Genomic DNA, 22643 nt, shown 5'->3' with positions numbered 1-22643 from the left:
AAACTAAAACTCTGCCATCCCCAAAATACGAAGCTTCTAAATCTAATCAGTGTGTAATGCACACATCCACATCCTTGTGACAAATGGCACTTTAAAGTCCCCTGACAGATGAAGAAGCCTCAGTTAAATATTTCAAGATCTCCGCTACACAAGTTTCCTCTAATGCATGCACTTTTGGGGGACATCTGTCTTCGGCACCTAATAAAGTGGTCTAGGTATAAAATGAACTTCATAGGATTGCTTTGACACTAAAGGCACATATGGCTCATAATTAGCTGGATATCTCTTATAGTTAAATGATTCCTCCCTCTCTCTCTCTCTCTTGCCCATTCGCATCAATAATAGAAGCAAACAAAGTTCCAATTGTTCCCTGTTGCGGGACATTATGTGCCTGAATAAATGGATGTTGGCTGTGTCTACATGGATTTGCCATATGGCTACAAAGGCCAGAAGAATAGGGGCAGTGTGCTTTGTGCTGGGAATAAGAAGGAGGCAGTGCTATGCAGGGTGTAGCCAGTCAAAGTCGAGAAGGAAAACAGAACAGCACACCTTCCAAAGATAGAAAATGAAAAATCATTTTCCTCTCCTAGGACAAAGCGACTTGGAAAACTATTTCTATTGTTTCCAAGTGGATATTCACATATTTGGTACCCAAAAGGTGGGCATTTGTTAACCAAGTCTACAAGGGATGCCAATTGATACTGCAAGAATTGATACTGCAGAAGGGGAGTAGAATTGGGCTCAAATTCAGAGGCCGAGTAAAATGGCTCTCTGAATGTTCCTGAATCATCTCCAAGGAAATTTTTAAAAATCCAATGGTTTTCCTTATCTTGTAGAACCCAAACTCTGTTACTTTGTAGCAGGAAAATACGTGGTAGCGTTTTAGTTTCCTCAAGGATAATATTGAGTGCAATAAATTCACAGCCCTTACTCACTTGTTGTGGCCAAAGCAAACCTCCTCTTTCAATAGCAGGGAAATTATGCTCATCTAGCCCTCAAACCACAATGTTTCACCCATGGAAAAATGCACTGTGCTCTCCAGCTGGCACTTCACTTGAGATAATTTTGTGTGGATTGTGCCATAGTGCACCTATTAGATAATTCATCCACATGCCCTCTGAAATATAAGACTGTCAAATAATTTATAATAAAAAAATTGGCCATCTAAAATACATTTGACAGTCTCTCATCAAAGGCTTGTGACTAAACTTTGCAGCCATGGGATGAGAGGACAGATCCTCTTACAGATTAGAAACTGGTTAAACAAAAAGAAGTAGAGAGTGGGAATAGATGGACAGCTCACAACAGAGAAGATGGCATGCCAAAATGGGTTCTCCCAAGGATCTGTACTGGAACCAGTGCTGTTTAACTTTCTCATAAATGAACTGGAGTCAGGAGGGAGCCAGTGAAAGCCCCAAGTTTTAGGATAACACCAAATTATTCAGAGTAGTGAAAATCCAGGTAGACGGTGAAGACTTTCATAAGGAAGAACTGAGAGCTTCATCCTAAAGTGATGCACACTACAGCAGAAAATCTTCACACCAGATAAGAGATTGTGGGGCCATGGTAGACAGCTAATAGAAAATGCCCTCTCAGTATGAAGGAGCTGTGGGGGGGGGGAGCAAATTCCATGCTAGGAAAAAGGAATTACCTGGAGGGAGTTCCCTGAGGATCAATATTGGAACCTGTGAGCAGTAATGTAGCCAAGTTTGCCGATGATACCAAATTGTTCAGGAGGATCTAAACAAAAAGTGATTGTAAGGAGCTCCAAAAGGTTCTCTCCAAACTGGGTGAATGGGCAGTAGAAAGGCAAAGCAACGTAAGCATCATATTGAGGCATTAAAAAAACCTAAGCCATTACACCCTAATTTCACATATAAGTTAACAAGGTCTGATATCGCCAGGAATGAGACCTTTGGGCCATAATGGATAGCTGATGAAGGTGTCGACCCAGTGTGCGGCAACTGTGAAAAAGGTGAATTGCATGTTAGGGATAGGAAAGGGATTGATAATAAAAATGCCAGTATCATAATGACATTTATACAAATATACAAAAATACCAGGGGACACTTGGAATACTGTGTTCAGTTCTGGTTGCCTCACCTCAAAAAGGTCATTGTAGAGCTGAAGACAGTTCAGAAAGGGCAACTACAATGATCAAGGTGTTGGCTCAAGTCCCCTATGAGGAAAGGTCACAATATTGGGGACATTTTAGTTCAGAAGGAAGCGCACAGAGAGACATGATAGAGGTGTACAGAATTGTGTGTGATGTTGAGAAAGTGGACATCCAATGAGCGAATTATCTTTCATAATGCATCAAGTGAAGCTGAATCTTGGAAGATTCAGCAGGCAAAAGAATAGTACTTCTTCGCACAGCACATAGACAAACTATGGAATCCACTGTCACAAGATGTAATGATTATCCCCAACTTGGGTAGCTTTTAAAAGAGGTTTACACAAACCCATGGAGGTGAGGCCTGTCAGTGGCTATGTTCTGCCTCCACTGTTAGAGACAGTGAATATCAGTTGCTGAGAATCACAAGTGAGGAGAGGACTGCTGGACTCAGGGCCTGCCTGCAGGATTCCCATGGGCATCTGGTTGGCCATTGTGAGAACAGGATGCTGGCCTAAATGGGTCTTTGGTCCGATCCAGCAGGGCTCTTCTTATGCTGGACTCCAGCTCCCATTAGCCCCAGCTAGCATAGCCAATAGTCAGGGATGAGGGCCACCAATCCCCCATTCCTGCTGTTACATAGGCTTCTGCCTTATTAAAAACAATTCAAATTGTAATATGTATGACTGACAAGCATACTAACACATTGTCAACTTGTAACTTTTTCCTAAGAGAGAAACCAAATCAACAAATTTCTAAATTATTTATCAGCCTGTGATAATTTTCAGTAGACATTTGTACACCACCTCAGCTTTTGCCCTCTCTTCTAATTCTGTCAATTCACCTAGATATCATTATAACAGAACTGAACAACACAATTCCCTGTTTCCATGACATTTTGGAAACTCAAACCAGTATTATTTTTTCCCCTTCTTTTGACATTTTGGTGCTTCCAGGCTGTCACTATTTTCGGGTGGGATTCAGCCACACTCTGGCAAATACAGAATGCAGAATCATAACTTGATTGGAAGGTCACCTGCTTCCCAAAAAGAACAGACTTTTGTGATAAGGAAAATGACTGGAAAATGTGCTGGATAGTGTGGCTAAAGACTTGCTTTGATCTAACTCCCTACAAACCATTCAGGATGATTACTGAATAAATGGTGTCCTGTCTACAATTTTCCTGGTTTCTAACTTCTACAAAGGCTTCTCCACTCGTGATGGAGCATACATTTCTATAAAGCAGCAGCAGCTGCAAAAACCAATTTGGGAATGTCCTGCAGCATCCTAGCCCGGATTGGAACACCCACTAGTCTAATGCTAAACATAATGTCCACCTCTCAACATCCCAAGATTTCAGCCACTGGCTTGCTGCAGCTTGGAGCTTTCATAGGCATCAAATGGAAGTGGACTGAGGGTACTTCCAGACTGGGCCTTTATATTGCAAGCAAGTCATTGAGATATTGCAAATGGTTAGTTGGCAACAGTTTTGTTTGTTCTTTTAAAAACTTAAACCCAGAATAAAGGGTAGCTGAATAGACTTGCATTTTGATGCCAACGACATAGGGCAGATCTGAACCATACATTTAAAGCACATTCAATGCATATTTCGGACACATTACTTCCCCCAAGGAATCCTGGGAACTGCAGTTTGGTAAGTGTGCTGAGACCTGGAGCTCTGTGAGGGGGCAACAACAGTTCCCACGATTCTTTGGGGTAAATTGTGTGCTTTAAATGTGCGCTGGGTGTGCTTTGAATGTATGGCGTGGATCTGCCCATAGGTGCCCACATGGATGAGGTGTTCTGATCCCACAATAAGCTCCCATCTGGAAGCATCCTGAGAGGGTGGCAGAAATTTATACTGGTGTACAAGGATGATAAACTAAGGGCAGACCACCGCCCCCCCCAAGGGTCAGGTGTGCTTAAGCTCACTCATTTCCCTGAGCTCTGGACTGTGGCCGATTTTGACATAGCGTGTAACAGCAAAGATACTGGAAAAGCCAAAATAAAAAGCAAAACAGGCAAACACCCCCACTCCCCAAGATAGCTGAAGTGCTGCTCTTCAATGGGAGCTAATCTCTAGATCTTAAAACCCTTGCGGGAGCATCCAGAATTCAAGGTTAGCTGCTGTGCCGCTCGCCAAGCTCTTTGTGTACAGATAAAATAGGATGCTTTGAAAAGCAGCTAAACTCCTAAATCAGTTTAATAACTGCCTGAGGGTGGCTTCTTGCACCTTAGCGGAGGGCTGCAGCAGCTGAGGCCGGGCCATTTGAAGGCTGAGGCCTGCGGATCTTTCATTTCAGAAGCTCCTATTCTTAGCCATGGGGGTGGGGTGGGCTGAGACAATGGCAGCCCCAGAGACACCTGCTTGCATGAAAGCAAGAGAAAAGCCCATAAATCCTGGAGGATCCAGCTGCCTCCCTCCATGTATTGTTGGCGTTTAATAAGGAGGGGGGAGGCTACTTTTCCCCCACCCACCCAACTTTCACCTTTCAAAAGGGACAATCGCCTCCAACCAGCGCCATAGGCAGAGGGGCCTATGAAAAACATCCAGTTCTCTTGATTAAGTGATCATACAGTTTGGACGTAAATCAAGGTTACTTTTATGCCGAGGGGCGGTGCCTGAGCTTAATCCCGGGGAAGAACTTCGAGGGAGAGACGATTTTGTTTTAAATCAGTACAAACGGCTGGATTCTTAAAAAGCTTCCCTGGCTTAGAATATGTGCTGTCGTATCGGACTTCTCTTACTCTTTTTAATATAAAAAGAAAGGAGCGGGGCACCGGGTGAAGGGGAGAGAAGATATCCAAGGCCGCTTGATTCATGCAGGAGTCGAAAGGCCTCTCGCTAAGAGGAGTAGTATCTCAAGGAACCTCCTCTAAGGAGCTGATATCCAAACAACCCCACAGACCGACCCTGTCGGTCGGAAGAAGATACCGTCGGCGATCGCTTTGTAGCTGAAGGTGGGGGAGGGGAAGGGAGAACCCGAGGGGAACAAGTTCACACGCACACTCTCAAGGCAGGGCTTTTCTATCAGCTGGGTCCGACCAAGCCCAACTTAGCGGGGCAAGATCAAAGCCAGGCTCCCACAAGCGGGAGTCTCACTCCTTTCTGCAGACTGCGGAGAAATCGAGCCTGGCTCCTCAGCTGCACACGGAATCTCCTCCTGCACCCTCGACGCCGTGCCCGTCCCCCCCCCCCCTGCTTCATTTCCCGCTACACTCAGGTCCTAGCAAGCATTCATTGAAAGGAAGCGAGTGGTCCCTGGAAGAACCGCTTCTTCCACGTTGCGTGCAAAGGATCCGGAATGGCGGCTCCCAGAGTTTCAAAACACACACATACACGCCCCGACAGCGCTTTTCCAGACTTTGGTTCCCTGGAGCCCTGGCATCCACCTAAGGCCGCTTTACGACGACTATTTTCATGCGACTCCACAAGTTTAAAGCAACTTGGCGGAGGGGGGGTAGGCGGGAGCAGGTTCCGCTCCGAATAGCCCCTTTCTCTGAGCGACCTGTTACTTGGAAGGAGGTTCCCTGCATTTGGGTGCCACTGACTCGCAAGGAAGCGCCCTCTTTGAGCGGGAAGCGCGCCCCGGGATCAAAGAAACTCCGCCGAGTTCGGAGCTGCGGGGCGGGAGGAAGGGCGGGGCGAAGGCGGCCGAGAGCGCCGGGCTCCGAAGGGGCGGAGGAACGAGGGTCACTCCTGTGCCACTTATGAATATTAGAGCGCTGCGTAAAGGGGGGGGGGGCGTGTAAACGAGACGCAGAAGTTACCGTAAAGCGCTGAAGATATTCGTACACACACACACACAAGACTCCAGACCAGTTTCACTTTACTGCTCCTAATTACCTATTGTTCGACGGGTAATTTGGGGAGACGGATTAACAGCCCTCCTTTAGAATTGCAAAATCAATCTCCTTTGCTCAAGCTACTAGAATCCAGATCTTCCCATTTACGGCGCGATCCTAAATTCTGGATCTGTTTACTCGGAAGCCCAACGAATTGGGGTTGGATCGACGGTGCCGTCAGGCCAGGAATTTGGCTCAGTAAGTAGTGCAGTAGGGCTGGACGGGAAGTCAGTAGGGCTGGCTGCTTACCACATTTTGAAGCAAGTGAAATAACACACGTGGCCATCTAAGGAGGGAGCAGCCGCCCCAGGACCATCGAGTTGGATTCTTTTTAATGGGTTAACCTCCTAAGTATAGTTGCACTCCTACAACCCAATACAGTACTAGGCATATTTACTCACACTTACTCTGTGATAACCGTGCAGAGGATTGCAAGTTTCTGCACACTCCGCAGTAAGTAAATGGGGTTTTCACCGCCTGAGAAATCTCTATTTAGGGACAGGCACTACTGCTGACAGAGGCTTAACATAATAGAATCATGGAGTTCAAAGGGACCCTGAGGATCATCTAGTCCAGCTCGCTTCTACTACAACCTGCACCATTGAACAGTGATCAGTATTAACAGGTTGATATAATCTGGGTACTGAACATGACAAGATTTTGTTTTGTATGGAAAATTGTATTTCCAATCCCCCCATCAGAAGTGAACTCTAGTTCACCAAAGCTTAAGGAATCTGTTCATCTTTAAAGTACCAGCTTTGTTTTGCTGCTGCAGGCTAGCATGGTGGCTTATTTTGAAGCTTCCAAACATGGACCTATACTTGAGCAAATCTCACTGGTTTCATCCTATTCTCTTTATGAGTAACTGAATTTAGGGACCATCTACTGCTTATAAAAGGCTCATTCCCAAGTAAGCTTGCATCTGATCCTAAACACTATGGAAAGTAGATTAAAGTGCTGTTTTTGACCTATTAAAGCCTTAAATGCCTCAGGATCGCAATACCTCAAGGAACGCCTCTTCCCAAATGAACCGACCCAGACCCTGCGATCACCATCTGAGGCTCCCTTCATGAGAAGTCTGTTATCTTTCCACAAGGGCCAACATTGATGCCGAAATCCAGCATTGCCTGAGCTCTGCGAGTGTGGCTTTCTCCCGATTGAAGTGCAGAGTGTTTGAGGACTGGGACATTCGGAGGGAAACCAAAATGCTTCTTTACAAAGCTATTGTACTACCAACTTCACTGTATGCTTGTGAAACATGGACCACTTATAAACGCCATCTCCAACTCATTGAAAGATTCCATCAACGGTGTCTCCGAAAAATTTTACACATCACTTGGGAAGGCAGATGAACTAATATCAGTGTACTGGAAGAAGCAAAGATCACCAGTGTTGAAGCAATGATTCTTCAACATCAAACTTCGTTGGACTGGTCATGTTGTATGGATGCCTGATGATTGTCTTCCAAAGCAACTACTCTATTCTGAACTTAAAAATGGAAAGCATAATGCTGGTGGTCAACAAAAGAGGTTTAAAGACTGTTTCAAGGCAAATCTAAAAAAATGTAGTATAAACACCGACAAGTGGGAAACACTGGCCTGTGAGCGCTCCAGTTGGAGAACAGCCTTTACCAAAGGTGTCATGGGCTTTGAAGACACTTGAACTCAGGACGCAAGGGAGAAATGTGCTAAGAGGAAGGCACGCTTGGTAAATCAACACCGTGCTCAACTCTTGCCCGGAAACCAATGTCCCCACTGTGGAAGGGATGTGTGGATTCAGAATTGGCCTCCACAGTCACTTATGGATTCATTGTTAAAATGGTGTTTATGGAGACAGTCTTTACGAGTGACTGCCAAAGGAGGAGGAGGAGGAGGAGGAGGATGGCAATACAAGAATGGGCTTTTTCTTTGCTGGCTCCCCATTTGTTGAATGTTCTCTCTAAGGGAGCTTGCCTGGCCTCTAGGCAACACTTATCTTTAAGTAACTGTGACCTTTTAGAACTGGGTGGGATGTTTTTAATGTATTTCTTTTTCCTCTTGGTTTTAATATATCTATGTGGGTCCCCCCCCCCGCTTATTTGTCCATCTGTTTGGTTGTAAGTTTCTTTGGGTTGCCCTGGGCAAGATAAAACGTCTAACAAATTCAATAAATAATAATAATATCTGTTTACTTCTGAGTTCGGATTGCAATTGGACTTCAGTAAGTTTTGAGGAAAGCTTTTGATTGCAATTTTATGTAAAGGTAAAGTTCCATTGAAATCAATGGTTCATGTAAATAAGAATGCTATAAATTTTTACTTATATGTGTTACCTGAAAATAAGTCCCATCGGTTTGCTTGGCACTTATTTTGAAGTCTCTTAGGCTCACAGCCTTAATCTATCTGGCTATATTGTATGTGTGAGTGAGTGAGAGATAAGGCACATTTAATTAAAGGCCAAGATTTTGACATTCCAGGAAATTTATGGCTGTGCTGGGAAGGCCTTTGGAAGCATGCACAACAGATGCAATATTTTGTAAAGATATATGCTATTGTGGACAAGACCAGAATGGCTCTCAGCTATTGAGTTAAGGATTAAGGGCTCCCTGAGTGCATTGACATGGCAGAAGAGCCACTGTGGTTTATCGTGCCAATGATCCATAAATAACGGGTCACTAGGAGATTTAAACGGCCAGTTCAAATCTTTGCAGTAGTGTATGAGGGGTGTGCCAAGGCATGGCACACGTCAGGGGAACTGGAGGCTGCAGAGAAAGAGACTGAAACAGGGTACTGGTTGTTGAGGTCCTTCCATTACATCTCTTTATGTCTTATTGATGGTGGCCAGATCGCAATATGTGGAGTACCTCTCTGAAATACAACCTGCATTTTGTTGTGATCATTGGCAAAATATTTACCGAGTTCATTGAATCGAAACACTTCTCTTAACAATGGAGTCCTAAACTTTGAATGACATCATACAGAGTGATACTTTTTGTAGCATACTGACGGATGCCCGTTTGTCATTTTAAGCTCAAGAGAGGAGATGGAGCCAATCATATCTCACAGGCTCATGGACCTCTTACAATGCACATTGCTGAAAGCAGGTGTTCGTTACATCAGCGCAATTGCTTCTAGGCTGTATTGGGCACTGTGTTTTATGGGTTCATCTTAACAATGTGGTGCACAATCGCTGGACATGAGCTGAAGTACAGAATTATGGCAGAAGGTCCCATTGAGCCATACTTAAAACATTTCCCCCCCTTATGGGCTACAATCAGAACCACATTTGCTTCCATAGAAATGAATGGGGCTTCTTTTGAAGTAAATATATTCAAAAGATGGATGTCAGATCTTATGCAACACTAACACTGATTTCTCAACTCCCACCTAAAAACAAATGTTATTGTTATAAAATTTCCATACCACCCTTCATCTGAAGATCACAGGGCAGTGAGTATACATACCTTTTAAAGACATTAGCCAATGATATTTTCAGAAGGTGATAGAAAATTCCTTCCTCATGGCTTTTCCATTGACAAAAACAGTGTGCCTCCAATACACACACAACACCTAGAGTGCACCTTTACAAGTACAAGCGTATAAAGAGCCAACCACCATGCATTTCACAGTGTATTCTAACTTGCTGCTCCCTTTCCCACTGTTCCACAGGAGGCATCCATGGAATCAATTAATTGCAGTCATCCTGTGCCTTTGCAGCTGAGCAGTTTAGCTTCATGACGCTTTGCACCTCTAGTCTTAAACATTATAAGGTATAAGCCAGTGCTACTGAAATAAAATTATCCTTCTTTCCAAAGCATGGCTAGGAAAACTATGGCCCTCTAGATGCTGCTTCGATCCCCAGCTCACAGCCATCATTGCCAATAATCAGGGATGTCGTCTAGAGGGAGGCATGGCACATCTATGTTCAAAGATGCAGGTAGGATTAAAGTTAATAAGCCATCCTACATGCAGTAAATACAGTGCTGGGGGTACTGTTTAGGGTTGTTGTTGGGGGGGTTGTTGCTGTTGAGAATTATTTGTAATTTTTTTTATCGTTTTAACAATTTTATTTTTGCATTTTTCAAAATTTATTAGATAGATCTTAACAGTTCTTTTTCTCATATTATTTTATCATATATCGGGAAATTGTTCAGTTTAGTTGTGTACTTTCTGAGGTTTTATTGTTCGTGATTTTTTCATGTTATAAGCCGCCCCAGTATTTAACTATGGAAAGGCAGCATACAAGTTATGTATGTGTCTATCTCTGTACCTTGAAAAATATTGTTTATGCAAATCACAATTCGAAAGACACAGCTAGCAGTTCATATTCAGTGCTGGACTGCTTTTTTTGGTAGTCCATGTGATATAGCAAATTTGTGCTTTGCATAAACAGGTGAGTAGACTGTCTCTCCAGTGTGAACCATACCAGACTGGTGGTACTGGGACATTCACGGCAGAGAATTTGAATGCGACTTTTATTTGAATGTGACTTAAGGATGCTTGTGTTTTATGGCTTATGTTTTTCCTTGCACTAGTTAATAATGCTAATAATGGTACCTTCTGATGTTAGATGGTGAATTAAAAAAATAGATTAGGCCATGCGAGTAGGCTCCCTGCTTCAAATCTCCCATCCCAAGGTGTAGACAGGTGGTGCATCTGAAACATGGGGATGAGACAGTGTGATAGGGCCAAAGAGATACTCAGCTTTTCTCTTCAATGCAGGTATCCACTGGGTGTGGGAGAGAGACAATGGAATAGGGCTAAGATTGCCTTGTGTGTGATTTTTGTGCAGTACGTCTGCAGCCAAACTTTCTTATGCAAGTTGTTTAATCAGGTGTGAGGTGAACATAACTTTAATCTAATGTCAGTCTATCCATCAGGTTTGCTCTCAAAGTACACAGAGGCTGACAGTCCTGCTCTTACATAAGGAACCAATGACCGTTATTGCATAATATTAACAGTGATGTTACACTGAATTTTAAGAAGCCAAAGAAAATAAAATTGTGTGCACTGGGGTGGGGGTTCCAATCACAGAGTGATAAGAATAAAAGCTATAAGGCAGCTTATTGACATTTGATTCCTTTTTATTTTAACATTGTGGCATAAATTTGCAGTGGCAGTGGTACAGACCGGCTCAGGAACCATTGTATCAGATTTATTTTCAAGTAATAACTAATTTTGATTCATAGCTACATTTTGTGAATGCAAAAAAAACCCACTATAAAAATAAATTTACATTTTTGTAAATAACAAAAAAGCAAATATATAGTGCCCTTTGGCTTAACCAAATAAGAAAAACAAAAACCAAACACACAAAACAGACTACTGGGTGTCAACCAAAGTTATCCGCTTTTTTTTCTTGACATAAATAGAAAATATAAGTTAGTATAACTCTTAAGTTGTTTTTTTTGTTTTGTTTTTTTACAAATATACATTTTTTTTGTTTGTTTTGCACTGAGAGATCAGCAGAGATTAAACATTTATATAAATGACTTTAAAGCTTTTACACTTCTGGCCAGTGTACTCACATTAGGCATAATACATTTTTAATATATATAAAACGTAATACATTGCACAGTTGTAAATTAACACTGCTCCGTCAGGTGGCTTGTAGTCGGGCCACTTTTGCTACATGGAGGTACAAGCAGTTCCTTCTGGGGCACGAGTAGAAGAGGAGGAACGAAAAAAACAAAACGGGGAAGAAGAAAAAAACACACACACACAACCAGGGGATTCTTCCTCCCTATTTTGGGTCTCTCTTGCCAGTCCCTTTTAACGTGTGGAGGAGGAAGGGCCTCTCAAGCTCTTGTGTTTCCAAGGAAACAATCACTTCGGTGTTGTAGTGCAAAATCTGCAAGAGAAGAGCAAGCGCATACATAGCACAAACTTGCACAGAGGACTCCCGGGCGACGTCGCAACTGGACGGAGTTGTTGGCCGATACAAAGAGACTCCCCCGCCCGTCCCCTCCTCCTCGTTCTCCCCTCCCCCGAGGAGCAACTGATGAGTCAGCAAAAGCGGTGGAGGAGGGGGCGGAATGGCTTAAAAAAAGGAAAAAAAGCAAGCAAGCCCCATGCAATATCTGACCATCAGGAAGTTACTCCAGATCGGGGGCCCGAGGGAGAAGAATGGGGAACACACCCAACTGACCAGTCAGGAGAGGCTCCTTTTGCAAGCCTCCCCTACCTTCCCATTCCCTTGCAATCCCCGCCAAGTTTTGGCAGCGGCCCCGACTGTTCTGCAAACGACCAGTCACGCACGAGGTCGCCCCTCTTCGAGAGGCAGGGCGGAGCAGGAGGGGCGAGCTGCTTCCCAAGGCCGATCGAAACCCCCCTCCCTCCCCCCCAAAAAACTCGCACCCGTTTCTAAGTATTAAAAAATAGGCGATCTTGACGTGCACCCATCGCTCGCTCACCTCGTTCATCGGAGCCTTTTCCGGGGGGTCTGCTCGGCGGGGACAGCAGAGACCGAAGCTGGCAAGGCGCTGGGATGATCCCCGGACACTTTCGAGTCTACGACTCTTTTCCGCTTGGCGAAGAAATCTGCGGATCAGACCCAGGAGAAAGAGGGAGGGGAGGGATTAGCAGGGATTCTGTGCGTGTGTGTTATTTTTTGGGGGGTCACCCGAGCCAAGAGCTTCGAGCTGGAGAGGGACACACCCCACCCTCGGTCAGGAACGGGAGAAAAACAATCGCGTTGCACACCAGGGACCCGCCCTGCTTGGCTCGCCCGGGCGCCGCCACGGAGCGCCTGGCTCTGGGCTCCCCCTGTCGGCGAGCGGCGGGCGCCGCAGCTGCTGGGGTTTGTTTACGTCGCAAAGGGGAGGCAGCCGCCGCCGCGATGTGCTGCGTAAGCATTTTCCTTCCCCGCTCCACCAACCCCCCGGGTACCTGCGCGGAATTTTAAGCAGAGGCAGCGCCTCCGGGCAAAGTTTTAAGACGCCGCGCAGATGAGGAAGGGGTGGGGCGCCCCCATAACTCGGACTGGGAGGGGCAAAGTGGGAGCAACCCCCCCAAAAAACAGGCACAAGTGCAACCCAATCCGACGGCGGCGCTGCTTACCTGTGATGTGCGCTACACTGGCCGACGACGCCCTTTTCAGCGCCGCCGCGGCGCACGGGACAGGCTTGATTATAATCCCTGAGTAGCTGTGGAGCTGAGCGGCCCGGTTCTCCTGGTTGAGGCGCTCCTCGCCCGCCGACCTAGTGCTTTCCAAGGGGGCCGTCTTGCCCGGAGAGCTGAGCGGGGAGGGGGCCGAGGACACCCCCGTCCCCTGGGGATCGGCCTCCGGAGGCGCCTCGGCGCTTCCCGCTGGAGGCGGAGGCGCCTTGGAGCGGATCACCAGCACCGGGAAGCGGCACTTGCCGACCTGCAGCGTCTCCCGGTAGAAAGCGGGCACGGCGCCTCCGTCCACCTCTTCCCACTGCAGCCTGCCCGGGCCGCCCAGCGGCGTGTCGCTCTGGAAGTTGTAGTCCCAGCGCTTCTGGCCGTCCTCGCAGATCTCCCGCAGCTTGCTCTTCAGGTCCCGGTTCAGCTCGTCGTGATCCACGGGGCCAAAGAGGTTCCTGCACACCCCGGTGCGAGCGTGCAGCGGGAAAGTCCGCCGAGCCGCCAGGCGCTCCAGAGCCGAGGCGCTCGAGAGGTGCACGTTGGACATGATGGTGGCGGCGCCTAGTAGTAGTAGTAGTAGTAGTAGAAGTAGTAAGAGGGAGCGGGCAGGTTCCTTCTCCGCCCGACGAGGCAGCGGGTCCGATCGCCTTGGCAAATCCAAATCACAACCCCGGAGAGCAGGGCTGGGCTTTCGCCGCCTCCCTTCGCTGGGGGCCCGGAATAACCTGCGCGCGCCCCGATCCCCTCCGCCTTAACCTGCCCACCTTCCGCGCCTCGCTCCGCTTCTAGCAAGCCTGCCTGGGGCTGCCTCGCTTTTTAAAGCTCTCACCGAGTGAGTTCGAGCAAAACATCGATTAACATAATACTATTTCTCTGCAATAACACTCTTGCCATTGGTAGACGCTCCATTCTACCCAGGGCGTCGGACCGCCTCCCCAGGCTCCTTATTGGGTAAAAGGCGAAGTGTGGCAAGGCGCCAAAACTGTCCTTCTCCTTGCCATTGGATAGCGTGGCTTGTCCGTCACGGTTGTGTTTAGAAAATTGAGGGGGGGGGGAGTTAGAGAGGGAGAGGAGAGAAGGCGGTGGCGAGTATCATGCGATTTAAAGAGATGGTTGAGTAACATGACACCCAGCCCACGGCTCAGCTCCCTTTGTTTGCAGTCGGCGACGGCTGCTTCTCTGCGAGTACTTTTTTGTTTTGTTATTGTCACTGCGCTATTTTTTTAACACGAGAACTAGTGGAAGCACAGAATTACTGTTTGTGTTTGCAAGATTGAACAACTTTTCTACCCAGCATCTGAGAGTAAAAAATTCAAACGGCTTTGTGTAGAAAACAAAGGTTATATGTACAGTGGGGCTCCAAACGTTAACCGACTTTCAAGGAGTTGACGACTGCAAAAGGCAGCGAAGGGAACGGATTAATCCTAATATGTTTAGCATTCTTAGTAACAAGAGAGTCAATTGCTTGATAGGTTTTGAAACTGCATCCGGACTGGGACATGTAGGAAAATGAAAGCATTCTGTCTTTTTTCATTAAAAGAAAACCACTTAATCTAAGCTTGCTGTCTTAACTACACTGAATTGCCAAAGATTAACTGACTTGTGCGTAATACATCTTTGCAGGTCATTGCAAATGTTGCTATCTGTGGTTACTGGAGGGGGAGTTGAGTTGCCGAACTCTACATCTGCAACCAAGTGTCTGAGGCATCCTGATGGGAGTTTCGTACAGGGCTTCCAGCTTTACCAGAGTGAGGATTTCTCCCCCTCCCTTTGATGCTCCACCCCAACAAAAGAAAAAGAGCGAGCAAGCAAAAGAGTACCCTATTCTCAATTGTTTGGGTTTTTTTGATCTTGGCAGCTTTCACCAAGCTGGTGCCTTCCAGCTGTTTTGGACTACAGTTTCCTTCAGCCCAATCCAGGAGAGCCATGCTAGCTGGGGCTAATGAGGGTTGTAGTCCAAAACATCTAGAGAGCACCAGGTTGGCAAAAAACACCTGGATTAAAAAAATACTGGACCCCGCAGTTCTCCATATCTGTTCTTTATCACAGGAGCAAGGCTTAGTTTATATGCCCTCTACCATTCTTCATCAGGTTGACTACTGTGAGAAGAGGATGCTGGACTAGATTGCCCTGATGCAGCAGATTCTTCTTACGTTGCTAGTATTTAAGGTGTTTTGGTGCTTTGTGCTTGAACATCCTGCATTTCAGGGCTTGTCTACACTTCTGCTTGTCCCACGTTTAAAACGCATGAGTCCAAGTGGTTTTCCTCTTGCCCTGCTCCTTTCCCAGGGAAAACCTGCTCTTTAGTTTTAAATTGGAGTAAGCTACAGTCTAGAGAAAATCCAAATTGCCGTTTGCTCTGATTGAGCACTAAAGAGCGGTTTGGGAGCGGCATGGGAGAGGTATTAAAGTCTTTTAAAGAAAGACTCCCATTCTAATTCATTTCCTTGAGTTGTGAGTGGACGAAACTTTTCCTCTTTGAGGGAATAGCAGGGGAGGAACAGCAGCTCCAATCTACACATGATTTAAAAATATCACAAATATATTTCAAGAAGTAGCAGAATGGATTTGATACAATAGTCAAAAGTAAAATTACTTGAGATCACCAAAGGTGCTGCAATCCAGGGGAGTAGTGTTGGCCTCTTAAATCAGGAGGACGTGAAGTAGCGTTGGCGGGTGGGGGAATGTCATTACAGCCCCAGTTCCTGGGGGTTTTATCATTGAAATGAAACTTCCAAGAGGACCATATGGCGATTTGCAAGATGGCCTGCAGTCCAGAAAGATGCTGTTCAGTGAACAGTTCATAAAAAGGCTATCATGGTTCAGTGACACTGACAATACACCTCATTAGGCAAGACGTAAACCCCTGTTGGAAGGGTTTTTGATGGGGCAGAAAGAAGAAAAGGTCAGTCATCCAATCAGACCTTCAAGCGAAAACAGGTGATGAAATATTAATTCCTTTGATTTAACAACCTATCAGATCTAGTCCACAAAAGAGATGATGGGACCAAAGCCAATCCCGCTTCAGAGAGTAAATGATCATGGTATACACAGTTATCCTTTTAGCGATTGGTACCCTGCCAAAAGAAGGCAGAATTCAGTTTCTTTTCAAGCCTTGGTAATGATTAACCAATAAAGTATAAGCCCCACAGACTAAGCTTTGTTCACTTTAAAGTTTGTGTTGGTCCACTGTGAGCCTGCCTATCCTATAGATGTGTGTCCATGTATCCGGGAGCAGATAACACCCTGGGCAAGGCGAGTGGAGCCCATGAAGTCAACTGCGCTGCATGCCAGCTGCACTCCAAGTGAAACAGCTTGTTTGAATGTTTGGCATAGAGTTTGCGCTGAGATATTTGGCTCTGCAGATGGCTTAAATGGAAGGCACCTAGGTGAGTGGTCCCCATCTTGTCCCCACACATTCTGTCATCGCCATGGTTTGTGCCACACAGCCTCTTCTTTTGGTGCTGCTCTTAGGGTTGCCCACGTCAGGCTAGTGATGCAATTATTTAATGTTCTCTCCTGAACAAACAAAACTTTGAATTGGCTTTTATTGTAGCGATTGTTACTATCTAGAAAAGGCAACATGAATGCACAGTGTATGAATGCAGAAACATATATTGTACTTAGAAAGTATATGTTTCTTGATTATGATGATTGTCTCTCTGTCCCAACCATTTACCCCAGGGGTAGCTAACCTTTTCTTGGCCTGAGGACCATATTCATCCTTGGTCAACTCTCCAGGGGCTGCATAGCAGCATTAGGCATTGTCTCCCCGTGCTCTCACACACTTAATCTCATGTGCATGCATACACAGCCCTCAGCTAATCCACACAGGTCAGCTGAGGAAGGAGCTATCACTGGCCTGCTTTCCATTCATTTGCAAAAAGCAATGACATTGAAGACCAATTCTGTGTAATGGAACCCAGCCACCACCTCTGCCACCGTCACTTATCCAGCTCTATAACCAGTGCCCCCCCTCCGGGTACTCAAGGGAACCTTCCCCCCCAAAAATTTTCAAAGTGTGGCACCTACTGTAACAACTTCATGGTGAGTACCGGCACCTTGTTTTCTATTGAAAAAACAATGTCTGTAACAAAGTGCCTCTCGTTGTTGTTTAGTCGTTTAGTCGTGTCCGACTCTTCATGACCCCATGGACCAGAGCATGCCAGGCACTCCTGTCTTCCACTGTCTCCCGCAGTTTGGTCAAACTCATGTTGGTAGCTTCGAGAACACTGTCCAACCATCTCATCCTCTATTGTCCCCTTCTCCTTGTGCCCTCAATATTTCCCAGGATCAGGGTCTTTTCCAGGGAGTCTTCTCTTCTCATGAGGTGACCAAAGTATTGGAGTCTCAGCTTCAGGATCTGTCCTTCCAGTGAGCACTCAGGGCAAACTAATCTGAGGCCTGTTTTCTTGTACATCATAATCCACCCGTCATTGCCTGTTGCCATAACTATGTCCTGAGTTGCAAGCTAATTTTCCTGAACTTTGGTGGTTGTGAGTTAGCCATCCTAATGCTCTTTGACTGTGGTGTCCTGAATCACACATGGCATCAGCACAGTGGCTCCTGACAGGCTTGGGTCATCATTCACAGCTAATTTTTCTGATTCTTTTTTTTTTTTTAGAATGATATTTATTCAAAATTTCAAAAGTGCATATATATATAAAAAAATACAACAGAAAAGCAAAAAGATAAAACAAAAAAGGAAAAAGAAACACAAAAGAAACCCAATTCTCAAATTACATCTTTTCATCTGCTTGTTTCTTGACTTCCTCACACCTCCCTTTTTGTATTCTAATTTAATTCATTGTTTCAGCAAATTCTTCCCATATTTCTCAATTCTTATTTAAATATTTTGTCTTAACAGTCTGTCTTATTTAATTAACTTAACAAATCCTTTCCATCATTTACCATGTTCTGTTATTCAGTTTACCTTAATTTGTTTAACTTTATCTTACCTTAAAAACTTTAAAATTCAAAATTTAAACCATATTTATACATAACTCCTTAAATCCTTAAATCCTTTTTACTAAAGCCAAATAATTCCTTTCCAACATTTTCCCAAATATTTCATTAGTATTACACTAATTCCAAAAATAAAAAGAAATTCCCTTCCCCCCCCCCTAGTTTTTGTCCAACGTCCCTTCTTCCTGGTCTCAGGTTATGTCAGTCCTTTCTGTCCATATCCAGTCCATCAACCTGGTCACCTTATGTCCGAGGCCCTTAAGTCTCTTCTATGCCCCTTCTGCAGATTTTCTTCTTCTTGTTTGTACTTACACTCTTCCTTGCCCTTTGTTGATTTCTTTCTTAATTTCTTCCCTTTCTCCTTGAGGAGTAGGTCTCTGGGGAGTTCCAACCGGTAATAATCTCCATTTTCCTTCATCAAACTAGCCCATTCCCCACAGTCCCATTCCCCATCATCGTCATTATAACCCAAAAGGTAGTCTTCCAAAAAATAATTGTCAACATGTTTCATAGTCCCACCAGAGTTAGGAGCCTCCTTAACTCCAGGCACTTCCAAGCCCACTCCAAGTTCAATCTTCCAATACAGCAGCTTTTGCTCCTGCAGGGCTTCAGCTCTCTCCATTCGTGTTGCTTGAGATACGGTCACAGCCTCCTCCATCTTCAACTGCCCTTGGACTTGCCCAGTCGAACCAGTTTCCTGAATTGGTCCCTGTATAATTTCTTTATCTTTATTTCCCGTTAATTCATATTCACTGGCTATGGCAGTCATCAAGTCCAACTTCTCATTCATCAGATTTATCCTCTCATGCAACTGCTCCAGCATAGCATTTGTCTTGCCAAGGGCAGACACCAAAACTTCCTCCCAGCACATTTCTATTCAAGGTCAAACGACTGGTCCCACGATCTCAATCTCGCAGCTGTAAGGTCTCCAAATAAACTGCAGCAACAAACTGACAAGCTCCCTCTAGGGGACACAATTTCTATTTGTATCCATCTTTGAAACGTATCCAACAAAGGAAAGTTACTTTCGATTTTCGAATACTTTGTTTCTTTAAAATGCAGAAAGCAGCGTTGAAGTTAATTTGTTTCTCTTTCTTGACTATCTGTCAAAATGCTCCACTTTCAATCAATGGACGTCTCCATAAATTTCTGTCCTGACACCCCGTTCCCAGGTTTGGGGCGATGGAAACTTATTTTCCTTTACTCTCTCTCCTGCAGGCTTAAACAGTCAAATTCCCCCCCCCCCTTTTCTCCTGCTTCCAGGGGGGTTTTATTAATTGTAAATGCAGGAAATTTCAATCTTTAAAACAACTTTCCCGGCTATTAGATTGCAAGGTTTTTGCTTCAGTCTATTTACAAAAAGTGGAAGGCGGACTTCCTGTTTAGACCTTCCCGCTTCGGTGCCTAATTTAAGAATTTCTTAGTCCAATTTTCCATTTTTACTCACGGGTACTTGTTTAAAATCCAATTGTCAACAGGAAAAAGTCAACGCTCTCCGGCGATGGCTGTGCGGCTTCCCTCCGCGAAAGTAGCAGTCAGTTCACAGCACCGCGCTGCTCACCCCACTTCGCTCCGGAACCCCAAAATGGGTTTCCCCGCGAGTAGGGGAGGCGCTTTTGGTGCTCTGCCGAACCCCACGTTCCCAGGCTCCTCCGCCTGGGATTTCTAGCGGGTCCCCGCCTTCGCCGCGGCAGGAAGACCCAAATTCCACGGAGCCCGTTCCTCCGATCGGAGGAACTCCGCCATTCGCCGATGGTGCTAACCCGGAAGTCCCTAATTTTTCTGATTCTTTAACTAGTATTAAGCCAGAATTCCCTGTTTTGAATGTACTGGGGAAACACTGACTGAACCCAAGAAAGAATCTTCATTGCCGAAGCTCATACACAATGCAAGGAGGGGGGTGTTTAGTCCCAATGCTTGTTCCTGGCTTCATAATCCTTGAGTTGTTGCTTGAACTTGACCATTGTGTGGGCTCAGCCATTGTTGTGCAGTACTGTAAATATTCACTTCCAAACACAGTCATTCACAGAACCAAGTGACAGGATTTTGCCACAATTGGTTTTCTGATAGGGAATGAAACAAGGTTAATGTTAGTGAGTTAGCATTAAGCCATTAACCTCACATAAAGTTGACAGTAGCATTAGGCTTAATATTGATTTCCAAGAATACTGATGTTTCATGTTCTCTCTGAAGACTCAATAGCGGTGGCAAAATGAAAATATGTGTTACTGACTCTTCTGTTGCCAGCTTGATGTTACTCCATGGCAAACATGGAAATATTCATGTGGCAGAAGCATCTGAGGCCTTGTACTTAGTTTCCCAACTGAGCTCAGTGGAAAAGTTTCAGTCTTCTTAGCACAGGGGTAGCTGTCCTAGTCTGGCAGGTGTAGACCATGGTTAGGACACAAGTCTACAGTGTACAAGACCTCACACACATGATTGCCAGACAATGGTAGGGCAAGACAGGCATGCAAAGACAAACCAGGGTTAAGCACAAGGAACCAGACAGAGGCCAAATTCACAGCAAATATTAAAACACTATGATACCACTTCAAACTGTCGTGACTTCCCCAAAAGGATTCTGGGAGCTGTAGTTTATTAAGGGTGCTGACAGTGGTTAGGAGGCCCCGATTCCCCTCACAGAAATGATTCTCAGAGTTCCCTGTGAAAAGGCATTGATTGTTAAGCCACTCTGGAAAGTGTAGCTTTCTGCAATAAGTTTTATTGTGTTATATTCTGCCCTTCCACCTAAAGTTGCCCAAGGTGACAAACACATCTGCAATTTTTTTGAGAAAAAAAGGCATTCTAAAACAGTTTAAAAGATGGTGATCTTATAATTGATAAAAATTATATCTCTAGAGAACACAGATACATTAGATCTGGAGAGTGTTAATAACAGGTATGGACGGCATGCCTACCTTGGCTACAACCAGGTGAAAGTTCACAGAGGATTTACTAACCATATAGTAAGGAATGCTCTATGCAAGGTGTGGACCAGATATCAACAATTATTAGAACCAAAAACGCTATGGTGGCTGTCCCCGCTAGAGGCATCTGCAGTAAAAAAATTAAATGCAGAAAGTAATTGGGCAAATTATAGTCAATTATTAAAAGAAGAACAGGGACAACTGAAGCTCAAAACATTTGAGGAGATAAGACATTACCTCACCGACTGGCTTCAATATCATCAATTAAATAATGTATTTAATTCAGACAAAAAAATAGGGTTTTGGAGAGAAGAATCTAAATTACGAATAGTATTATTAAAAAATAATAAGATATTAATATTCAAAACTTATGACCTTTTATTGAAATGCAATCTAAAAGATGAGGAACTAAAAGAAGTTATGGTCAAATGGGCACAAGATATCGGCCACACAATATATATGGAACAGTGGGAAAGGCTTTGGAGGTTGAACATCAGCTTTACTGCCTGTTACACTGATAAAGCAAATATAATGAAAATGTTCTATAGGTGGTATTTGACACCTTCCAAACTCACCAAGATATATAACTTAAAAACCAATCTATGTTGGAAATGTAATAATGCGGAGGGGACAATGATTCATGTATGGTGGGGCTGTGAGAAAATTAAAAAAATCCAGGGGTGTATTCATGAAGAGCTAAAAAAGATGTTTAAAACTTCTACTGAAAAGAAACCAGAGGCATATTTATTAGGTGTTTTGGGAAAAGACATCCCACAGGATAAGAAAAGGCTATTTTTATATGCCACAGCCACAGCCAGATTATTACTTGATAAAAATTGGGAGGGAGTTGTTATCCCAACAAAAGATGAATGGATAAGTAAACTATGGGAACTTATAAAACTGGTGAAGTTAACAGCAGCCATAAGACATCAGACAAATCAGAAATTAACGAAGGAATGGAAATGCTTTGGGATTGTATGAAAAAATACTGTTCTAAGGATAATATGTTGATATGCATAGACTAAGTTTGTAGAGTAGATAATCAAACAAAATAGATAAATAAGGAATAATATTTAAAAGATGCAAAGTTAATAAGATTAATAACTAGACAGAATGTCGAGTGGTGGTGAAGGGAAGTCACATGGGGGCATATTAGACGGTAATGGTTTTCATTTATGTACAGTGTAAGTTTCTTTTTCTTTTTTTGTATGTCTATTTTTGGGTATGTCTGTTCGTTCTCTGTATGTCTGTTTTTTGAATATATATTTTTTTTAAAAATGACAGCGAGCATAAAAAAGATCTGCCTTGTACAATCCAAATGGAATTTGTATTTCAACACTGAAGTCTAAATTGTCCGCAGTTAGTGCAGAATGCTGCAGTATAACTGCTGACAGGATGGAGACCTTATTCACATGAAACACTTATGCCTTGGTGGCCAGTTTGCTACTGGGCCAAGTTCAATGTGTTACTAATAATATATAAAGCCCTTAACAACTTGGGACCAGTGTATCTGTGCGATCACCTTAATAAATAATAATAATAATTTTTTATTTATACCCCACCATTCCTGGTTCAGAAAACCGGGCTCAGGGTGGCCAACAGCATATTTTAAACACTTAATTGACGCAAAAAAAAGAGAGCATAAAATACAATATAAAACAAGGATAACAATAAATTCAGAATTCAAAAATCAATTTAGAGGGAAAAT

At 44.3% G+C, this 22643-nt stretch overlaps 2 protein-coding genes across 2 annotated transcripts in view; one reads left to right on the top strand and one right to left on the bottom strand.

The window, feature by feature from the left end:
- Positions 1 to 10999: 10999 nt before the first annotated feature.
- On the bottom strand, positions 11000 to 13924 carry CDKN1C (cyclin dependent kinase inhibitor 1C). The gene is made up of 3 exons (XM_053393703.1): positions 12996 to 13924; positions 12350 to 12476; positions 11000 to 11787 (listed from the first exon to the last, which is right to left on the bottom strand). The coding sequence occupies exons 1-2, from the start codon at positions 13588 to 13590 to the stop codon at positions 12355 to 12357; spliced, it is 717 nt and encodes a 238-aa protein (XP_053249678.1). The 5' UTR covers positions 13591 to 13924; the 3' UTR covers positions 11000 to 11787; positions 12350 to 12354.
- Positions 13925 to 14300: 376 nt separating this feature from the next.
- The window catches only part of SLC22A18 (solute carrier family 22 member 18), a 96606-nt gene continuing 88263 nt past the window's right edge, over positions 14301 to 22643 (top strand). The window contains exon 1 of the mRNA XM_053393689.1: positions 14301 to 14791. The gene's annotated coding sequence lies outside the window, so the exon portion shown is untranslated. The remainder of the gene's footprint in view (positions 14792 to 22643) is intronic.

Source organism: Podarcis raffonei, chromosome 1 (genome assembly GCF_027172205.1).
Source record: "Podarcis raffonei isolate rPodRaf1 chromosome 1, rPodRaf1.pri, whole genome shotgun sequence".
Classification (NCBI taxonomy): Eukaryota; Metazoa; Chordata; class Lepidosauria; order Squamata; family Lacertidae; genus Podarcis; species Podarcis raffonei.
This window is presented reverse-complemented; position numbering and strand designations above follow the sequence as displayed.

Coding starts and splice junctions, on each gene's coding strand:
- CDKN1C (XM_053393703.1), bottom strand. CDS start 13,590: ATGTCCAACGTGCACCTCTCGAGCGCCTCGGCTCTGGAGCGCCTGGCG. Junction 12,477..12,995: donor CAGTGTAGCGCACATCACAG/GTAAGCAGCGCC, acceptor TCTGATCCGCAG/ATTTCTTCGCCAAGCGGAAA.